The sequence below is a fragment of the Pavona decussata genome, unplaced genomic scaffold (genome assembly GCF_977016875.1).
Source record: "Pavona decussata unplaced genomic scaffold, jaPavDecu1.1 SCAFFOLD_92, whole genome shotgun sequence".
Taxonomy (NCBI): domain Eukaryota; kingdom Metazoa; phylum Cnidaria; class Anthozoa; order Scleractinia; family Agariciidae; genus Pavona; species Pavona decussata.
In genome coordinates this window covers 4,035,019-4,045,000 of record NW_028145509.1, presented here as the reverse complement: position 1 = coordinate 4,045,000, position 9,982 = coordinate 4,035,019, and the positions used below count along the sequence as shown (strand labels likewise).

Below are 9,982 nucleotides of genomic sequence, written 5' to 3'. Positions count from 1 at the left end.
GAAAAGTATGCCTATAACGGGTTAAGGTTTTTATTGCGTGTGTGTATTACTCCCTTCTGTCCATGAGTAGAAAGAAAACCGAAGAAAGTTAGTTTAGTGAATTTGAAGTTTCAAGTTTTTTATGCACCAACTACGTGGGCAATTCTTAAAGTGCCCCTAACCCTTCAATTTGTTTTCTTTTGGTAAATTTCCATATCTTTCAAAAACTCATTTTCGAAAAAAAATTTGAGAAATATTGAATCCTTTTTTTTACGAGCGCTAGAAGTGAAGGCAGTCTTGTCGATATTTTCACCTATCGTTCGCATTAGTCCCCCACTCGGCCAAATGTGTCCAAATATGGAGCGTGACGTAAGAAAAGGACATCGTGCAAAAATATCCGAAGATTCGCGGTAATGCTTCGATTGAAAACAGATAAAATGGTTGAAAAATGTGTGGTTTTTGGATGCAGCAACTCTCGAAATGTAGAGAAAGGAATCAGCATGCATAAGATTCCTTCTGAATCCTTCTGTTGTCCTTTTCTTATGTCACAGCTAAGAAAGTTAAAGCGCGCAAAATTTACAAATTTCAGTAACTTTTAGCGCTTGTAAAAAAAAAGGATTCAATATTTCTAAAAAAAATTTCGAAAATGAGTTCTTCACAGATATGGAAATCTACCAAAAGAAAACAAATTGAAGGGTTAGGGGCACTTTAAACTTATGTTTACAACTTGTCTGCGTCCATCCGCTGACTTGATCAGTAAAATCATTTGTTCAATAGCTAATGTCCCCGGAAGTTCAACAATACAGTTGAAGCCCTTCATCTTCAATCGAACTCATTTCAGTGACCAGACGAAGTCGAATGGACTTGCTTGTTCAGTGTGTTGGGCTGACAATCGAGCTTGATTATTCCATCTACACTCGATTGCTGGAAATATGTTTGTTAAGCTCGATTTATTATGACTATGCCTGATATTTTGCTGAAAGCAACTAGCCAGAACTTTATAGCCTAAATGTTCATCATCATCATCATCATCATCATCATTCTTCGACCCAACCTTAATGTTCCCAGGGTCTCTCCTCTTCCCTGGGACGTGAAGAGAAGAAACCCTCGGAACAAGGTTACCATCGACCAAGCTATGATAGCATGGACTTGAGTCGGATGTGATGTTTGACAAGACACAACACAATCTTGCATTATAGCCGACTAACTCCTTGTTCTCTACACCTGCGTCCTCGATAAGGGTCCTAAGCATGATCTTGTTGTTCACCAAATAATGTTGAGCCAACAATTTATTTCTTGTTCTAAAACAATTTTTTTTAAATGGAATAATAGACAACTTGGTGCACATTCTGGCCACACTGAAAAGTCTGTAAAAGTGAGTTGCTTTATTTCAAATTCAGTGACTTCAGACTGAGTTAAACTTTTAAGTTAACAAATTGGCTAATGTTACATTCTTGAGCAACATTGTATGGGATTAGTTGTGGACTGTGGTAGCAGTTGATTTCACCACTGTGCTACTTTTATAATTATTAGCAGGCTACAAGAGTGCAGTCGGCAAATTTTATTACATCACCATACATTAATATTATTGAGTACATATTTTACCACTAAGCTGGGGTACATTATGCCAGCAGAATTTTGAGCATAAAAGGGCTTCAGGAGCAGGAACTTTAATTTTCATAGAATCTGGACAGAGCACTGTGGGCTATTTTTGAACATAATTTGAGTTAAATAAGCCTCAGTTGAGGCTTGAGAATGAGAAAAAGAAGGAAAGATAGGGAGCTGGGTATTGGTGAAAAAAGATGGCAAACATGTAGCCCTGGTAGTTGAAATCAATCAACAGCAGTTAGATTATTTTGTAGCCCAAGAAGTTACTGCATTGAGGACGGTGCCTACTTTTGCTATTGCGCATAGGTTCTGCGCATCTTGCAATGGTCCGAGAAAGTCAGGTTTCTTAATGGTGGTGCCTGCTAAAACAGATTTTTTTACACGGTTTATAACTATGTGTGAAAAGCAGATCTTGGCAAGGGTTATTGGAATCCGAAAAGAAAATAACGGGTAACCACGCATTTTTCAGAATAATTATTATAGATCTATTATAAGCCAAAAAAATGCCATATTATGTACATTGTTTTGTATTTTGGCGGTTTTTAGAATTATTGTTGCTTAATTATCTCTAAAAAATGCGTGGTTACCCCCAATAGCCGATAGCCAATTGGATTCCAATAGCCCTTGCTAATATCTGCATTTCCTGCATAGTCATAACTCACACAAAAATGCTTTGGTATTAGTAGGTACCATTTACTTGTGGTAGAGGAAATGCCTCACTGTTTTAATGTTTGAGTATTTTTAGCCCTGTTATGTACTGGAATTTAATTTTCCTTGAGCATAATTTGAGCGGAATAGTACTCTTGGAGCATAATTTCAAGCAGAATAGGTTGTTTCAGTGAGCATTGAGGGAGAGTACTCAAGCCTGCTTATGACACAAGCTCTACTCATGCTTGCTTTATTTTGGGAGAGGGTAAGAATGACAGTGGTGCATGTATAATTAACATGTGGTTATCTTCAGACATCTTCCCACTGCAGACCGTTTTAGCTGTTCATGCCAAGACACTTTTTTTTAGAGATAAAAGGGGGACTGTAGGAGTTCTAGGAAAGAAAAAATAATAGTAATATTTAATAATAAAATCAAAATCAAAATAAAACAATGTAATAAGATAAATAATAATGATAATAACAATAACAATCTATAATTATTATAATAAAACAAAAAAAGTAAAAGGGGGGGGGGGGGGTAGAGGTGTAGTCCAATGTAAAACAAAATAAATCCAAATAAGATTAAAATTTGGGCCAAACATCAAAAACAGATAGACAACTGGACTGTGGATGGCTGTAGTTGTTCCTGTCAACTTTTAGCTTGTTTCTATAGTTTGTTGCTAGCCAACTGTGCACCATAGACTATGAATTTCAGGTTAATGTTGTTCAAAAACAATTCGTAGAATACATCTTTACTAAGGAGGGTTTGTGAATCTCACCACAGATGTAGAAGGTACATGTAGTTGACTGACAAAAAAGGAATAAATATGTCCATGCCCCCCCTCCCCTCCCCAGGCAGACTAAATAACAGAAAGCTTTCAATACGCCTTTTACTTTTGTCTTATTCAGAAGGTTACTAAATTCAATTTCAAAATTAATACCGTGTGCACACCATTTAATTTTATGTTTGTTGTAAACTGGCTGACCAAAAAGTATAATCACAAGATCCATTCACTCACAACAGCAAAATAATGCTTGAAAAAGGATTACATGTATCTGAGTTTCAGTGTACTGTAGTCTTGTGACAGTTTTCTTGTTAACCCTTTAACTCCTAATACCGACATGTACATTCTCCATACTTTTCTCTACATATTTATTATGGGACTAGTTGAGAGAATTTGTTTATCAATCAATGCATGTTATCTTAAGTGATCAATTTCTTTATTCTCGTGATCTGAATGTTTAATTACCCAGTGATACTGTGATGAGAAAATAGATGCTGATCACTGTTGGGTCTTAAACGTAAGTAAGTATAACTTTATTCATAAAGATGAAAATATGAAACATCATTCATTGAACTGCAGATGAAAGATTAGATAGAAGAAAGATCCTCGCAGTTAGTAACCAACTTAAGCAGTTGCGAAAAGAAGGCCTGAAAAACATTTTTTGGCTTGAACGGGATTCGAACCCATGACCTCTGCGATACCGGTGCAGTGCTCTACCAACCGAGTTATCAAGCCAACTGGGCGCTGGTCATGAACTCACAATATGACCAGCTTCCAGTTGGCTTGATAGCTCAGTTGGTAGAGCACTACACCAGCATCGCAGACTGGTCATGGGTTCGAATCCCGTTCAAGCCTGAATTTTTTTTTCAGGCTTTCTTTTTGCAACTGCTTAAGTTGCATACTAACTGCAAGGATCTTCTTCTATTTAACTTTTTAATCATCCACATATCACATATGAGCAAAAAGCGTGTTTAAATGCAAATGTGCTTTATAACTTAAGTTAAGATATTACAAATGTGGTGTTACAATTAAAAAATAAAAATAAATAAATAGATGATCAAAATTAATAAAATAAAATAAAAATAACAAATTGAATAAATAGGTAAACAAGTAGATAAAAAAATGAGTAGAAATATGAGTCTATCTATTTACAAAACTCACAGTTGCAGTCACGTGAGGCAACAATGGCATTCTATGTAACTTTCGCCTAAATTCAAAAAAGAGTCTGCTGTTCTAATGTTGTCTGGTAAATTGTTGCACTGTTTAGCGGCCTCATGATAAAAGTATTAATATAAATAGGTTAATATAAATGGATGCTCACCCCAGATGTTGCTTTGGTGTTCATGTGCAAAATATAACCAAAAATATCCAATGGATGAGAGGGTTAGTTTGTAAACAAACTGTGATGCTGCTTCGGTGGGGAGTAAATATATCCAGTCTCTTTACACCTTTTGCTGTTCATTTACAGAAAATATTCATTCGTTCGTGTCAGTAGTTGTTTCATTAAACACTGGACATACTTTCATTAACACCAATATAAACTTCATTGCGCGAAAGAAACCTTCAAGGACGACATTTGCATGTGTATTAACATTTAACAGCATCAACAGACAAACGATAGCTCCCTTTGACATTCGTTTTTAGGAAATGCATGTTTATTTGAGCAAAAAGAAAATTCATTAACGCAAATAGACGACCACTTGCATCATTCGACAATCATTTTTTCTAGAAAATAAATTCATTAACGCGATTTGCATGAGCACTAACAATCTATTGCATCTTTACACAACCATTTCCATGAAGGTAACATTCTTCAATGCGAAAAGACAAACATTAGTGTTATCATAACATTCAACTATTGGAAAAGAAAATTAAAATTCGCTGTATGCATTATCCTTCATTTTCCTCGCCCGCTATTTCGACATCGTGGTAAATACCTTTACATAAAACGACACCACTGTCCACATTTAGCTGCCCTGACGCTACCAATATTCCGTTGTAAGGCTTGCAGCAACAATTGAGTTCGATAATTGCCTAGAGCAATTCCTTGGCGTTTTGCTTGTTCTCTGTTGTTCATCTGTTCCTGTACCTCAGGACAGTTGATGTCTGCTTTAATTGCTGCTTTTTAATGGAATATTGGTACCATCACGGCAGCTTAATGTGGGCAGTGGTATCGTTTTATGTAAAGAAAGATCAAAAGATTAAATCTGCAACAATGAAGATGAAGTGGTAATGTGGGATCATCTTGCTGTAGCAACAAATGACCGGCATGTCAAAAGACTGCACTAAAATTTAACGAGGATGTAAATTGAAGAAAGGGGGAACTAGTCATCGTAAAATTACCTTTGAGATCCAAATGTGAAACATTGGGTGGCTAAAACTACAGGGCTATTTTCAGCCAAAACGTTCTAAATCTGTCACAAAAAACCATACCCTGTTTGGGCTATGCTATAGTCACCAGTCATTTTAAACTAATCAGAATACTTCTTTTACTGACCAGCCGGTGTCTTTTGAGCGAGCTCACTTTTACTTGACCCCACGGGTCTTGTAACTCCCTTACCGAGATGCTTATGCATATGACGTCAGCTACTAGTCGAAAACAATTTTAAACAAAGACTGATGAACATATAAATATTCAATCTTTGGAAAGTCAGAGCGCTTTTCGTCTACGATAAAGTTACTATTATGAAAGCTTTTTCGCTGTCAAAAATGCTTTGCCCCAGCTTTGTGCTAATTACTCTGCCTGAAGTAATAAATTTAAAGAATTTAATACTTTGATGTTTCAATTCAAGGCTGCTCTCTAACAGGAGTCCATTAACCTGGAACTCCGAAGAAAATGCTCCTGGCGCCTAAATTTTTTTTAGCGGCTCCCAATACTTCACATGTTGGGTTCCTAACTTCTCGGCTTTTGTCCAATATGGGTACCTTGAAATGTTTCAGTCTTAGGCAACAACCTTGCAATTCCTATGGAATGGGAAAGAAAAAGTGACTTAGACGCTACAGTTACGCGCCTTACGATTCTGGTGGTGTCTGGTAATTACTTGTGAAAACATGGTTGGCTAAATAGAATAAATGATGGTAGTTGCACAAGTTTTTGGAAACTTGATCTTAAGGATCTCTTAAATAGTCATGGAGGATTATTCCTATTTAAATTGTAACTACGATGTTGATAAACTAACATCTTACCAGATTTCTACTTACGAACTCTTATTATGGTGGTCAAAATTACGAGACGTTGTTAATCGTGAGGGTGAATCTAGATATATAATATTTCCAAAGGGTCTTGATAGTAGCAGGCAAGTCAAAAGTTTAAAGAAGTCTACAAAACCTTCAAGTTACAAATGTAAGAGTACGAGGTAAAGCTGAAATAATTAGTTAATAACCCAGTGCAAGTTTTCTTTCGGTAAACTCTAGTTTGACGAGAATTGAGGTCATTATTATCAATCAGTACATCTAAAAAGGGTAATTTGTGATGAGCTTCTTTTTCCATGGTAAACCTGATATTGGGGTGCCTGGAGTAAATATGGTCGAAAAATTTAATGGCATCGTATTCTGAGTGGAATAAACAAAAAGTGTCGTCAACATAATGGCGATAAAATAAAATTTCAGAGCCCTGAAAATTTTCAACCATAGTTTCTCATTATGCCCCAGAAAAAGATTAGCTAAAACGGGAGCAAGCGGAGAACCCGTGGCCACGCCATTAATTTGGTCATAGAAAGAACCGTTAAATAAGAAATGAGTCTAGGCGGTAGCTACTGGAAAGAAGCTTTTACTTTTGTACAGGACATCCAATCTTTATCTATGTTTGGTGAATTTATGGTTTCTTTTGATGTGGAAAGCCTCTTTACCAACATTCCCCTTGAGGAGTGCATAAACCAAGCGGTCAATTACATTTCCTAGGGTAATCCCGACTTAAAGTTAAGAAAACCTGAACTTGGAAGCCTCTTTACTGTAGCTACCGCCCAATTAAATTTTTTAAAAAAGTCGGAAAAAGAGAGAAGCTCATGCAATGAACTCTCTAAGTGACCCTTCTAGCCAGTTGTGCTAAATACTTACTACATACAAACTGAGTATTCGTCAATTCAAGGGCTCGGGGCATAACCGACATGTAATGCGTTTAGATCGCTTTTCATTGATTTGGCTCCGATTTGCCGTATTTTTTGCTTGTGGCCCTCAGTGCCTTTAAGAGCAATGCCCCGTGATCTTTTTTGCTTGATTTCGGTTGGCTTAGTATAAAAACCCATTGTTACCATGGCAACATTTTCTTTTTTATCACAAAACAAAGCATAAAGCAGCAGATAAAACATCAAGGCAGCGTTTCCTTGAAATTGAAATTGGATTGAAGGCCAAATGCAAAATCTGAGTTAAAATAATAAAAAGCCATCTACAAAGCAGTTAAGTCGGCCATGCCCCTGGCTCTGCAATGATTATTGATCAAACCAATAAAGTAATTATTGATTTAATTACATCCATTTTGAAATCACTGGTGATCCTTGGAATCTGATTGGTCCAAAATGGTGCAATTTATTCCCAAATTGCACCATTTTTTGCTCTAAATTGCATTCTTTCTTTAGCCCAACAAAATGGAAATGAAGTAACACAAATAGAATATTAATATTGACAATGATACTCTGGGATTTCAAAATGGATGTAATTAAGTGGTAATTGAACTTCGTGTCGTGCAATTTTGGTCTGAAATCATACTTGTGATTTCAAATCAAACTCGCGCTGCGCGCTCGTTTGATTTTGAAATCACGCGTATGATTTCAGACCAAATTGCACTCCACTCAGTTCAATTACCAATATTAAGTTTACGGTTTTATTTTTACAGGTGTAGCATTATTTTGTTGCTTTATAATGAACTAGAGCAACAGCTCTTCCAGTGAACATAAATCAGGGTCATCCAGTGAATATGAACCAGGTTCTTCTAGTGAACGTGAACCAGGCTCGTTACGTCTAGTGAAAGTGAACTAGAAGTTAAAGAGGAGTATAAAGGATTGCTTAGGAAATTTTGACTGTAGCCATTGTGGGAAGAGGTTTAGTCTTTTGAGACTTCTTCATATCCGTGAAAGAATACATACAAGTACAGGTACAGAAGAGAACTCTTTGACATGCGACCTTTGTGAGAGGAGTTTCGGTCGAAGGTGGGATCTCAAGATGCACAGAAGAACACATACTGGGGAGGGGCCTTTTAAATGCAGCCATTGTGATAAGGGCTTTATGCGGCCAAGGAATCTGAGAAGGCACCAGAGAACACATACAGGAGAGAGGGGTTATGCTTGTGACTACTGCGGCAAGAGTTTTCGTGATTCATGCGATCTCAAAAAGCATGTAAGGACGCACACAGGAGAGAAACCGTATTCATGCAACCAGTGTGGCAAGAGTTTTAGTCAATCAGAATATCTTAGAATGCATCAACTTGTACATTCAGGAGAGAAAAAATTTGCATGCAAACCCTGTGGAAAGTCTTTTGGTCGCCGGGCAGAACTCGAGTTACATAACAGAAGAAGGCATGGCGGAGAGAGCCCTTTCAAGTGCTTGCATTGTGACAAGAGTTTTTTCCAATCTGGGGCCCTCGTCAGACATACCAGAACACATACAGGGGAGAGACCTTTCATGTGCGACCATTGTGGTAAGACTTTTGCTCGGACAGAGGGTCTTCATAGACATAATAGGACACATTCTGTGGAGACTCCATACAAATGCTATCTGTGTGGAAAGTGTTTGAGTGAGGCAAAAGAACTTAAAAGGCATATGAGAGTACATGCAGGAGAGAAACCTTTCACGTGCAGCCAGTGTGACGAGAGCTTTTTTGATGAACGAGTTCTTCGGAAGCACAAAAGAACACATACAGGAGAGAGGCCTTACACATGCAAGCTATGCGGAAAAGGTTTTACTCAGTCAGGGAATCTCCGTCGACATGAAAGAACACATACCGGGGAGAAGCCCTTTACGTGCGTCCTATGTGGTAAGAGTTTTAGTCAGGCAGAAAATCTCCGTGCTCATGAGAGAATACATACAGGAGAGAAACCTTTCACGTGCAAGCAATGTGGCAAGGGTTTTGCTCAGGCATCAAACCTCCGCACACATGAAAAGAGACATTCAACAAAAAAAGTGCAAGTGGTGTTCGATCTAGATTTGCAAGCAGATTTGCAAGCATTACTTTAACTTCCCTTTTCACAAAAGAGAACTTCAAGTGACAGTTTCAGATCTTTTGACAACTAAGTTCAAATGTGTTCTGACAAATTTAGTTCAGCTTAATCTGGTTTATTGAGCAATGACTACGTTTTTTAATTAACAATTATTTTTCTAATGACTTTGACCTGAGAGCCAACACATCTGCGCACGCATGTTTGTCGATAAACATGTTACGCGGCGCTGCTTGTTTTCTTAATATTCTGACTGGTAACGTGTACAAAATACGCAAGTGAAGGTGAAAACAAGATAGATGGATAGATAGATAGTTTTTTGGGAAATTGCTTCGCAGCCAAAAGGCTGAATTGCGTAACTTACACATGCTATAAATACAAAATCATAAAACAATAAATTCAAGAGTACGCGAAAGAGCCATACTAAATGTATATAAATATATGTAAAAACAAAGATTTATTTGTACTTCTGACATCTCAGGGCTTTGCGAAGTGCAACAGGCCGCCGAAAGAAGCTCGAATTCAAGGTTGCGTGGAGAAGGCCCTGGCAGACTGCGCACAGTTTTTCCACCAAACATTTTTCAAAAGAATGCATAGTCTCCCCATTCCGAGCATAACCGTATTCTGTTCATCTCGTTTGTTTTTCTATCGGGAGTAAAACTGAATGGAATACTATAGTGTTCATTCTGAATTAAGAGTAGGTCCACAAAATACACGATTACCGAACATTCGGTGTATTCCATTCCGGAAAAGTCCTAAAAGAACGAGCCCCTGGTTCATCCCCAGAAGGTTATTTAGTCTATTTAAAGTTTC

General features: G+C 37.5%; 1 protein-coding gene across 1 annotated transcript in view; it reads left to right on the top strand.

The window, feature by feature from the left end:
* LOC146473957 (uncharacterized) overlaps positions 1-9,623 on the top strand; it is a 9,926-nt gene extending 303 nt beyond the window's left edge. Inside the window, exon 2 of the mRNA XM_085117991.1 lies at positions 7,852-9,623. Within this exon, the coding sequence (XP_084974117.1) occupies positions 8,178-9,188 (1,011 nt within the window). The 5' untranslated portion in view covers positions 7,852-8,177 and the 3' untranslated portion in view covers positions 9,189-9,623. The remainder of the gene's footprint in view (positions 1-7,851) is intronic.
* The last annotated feature ends 359 nt before the right edge of the window (positions 9,624-9,982 follow it).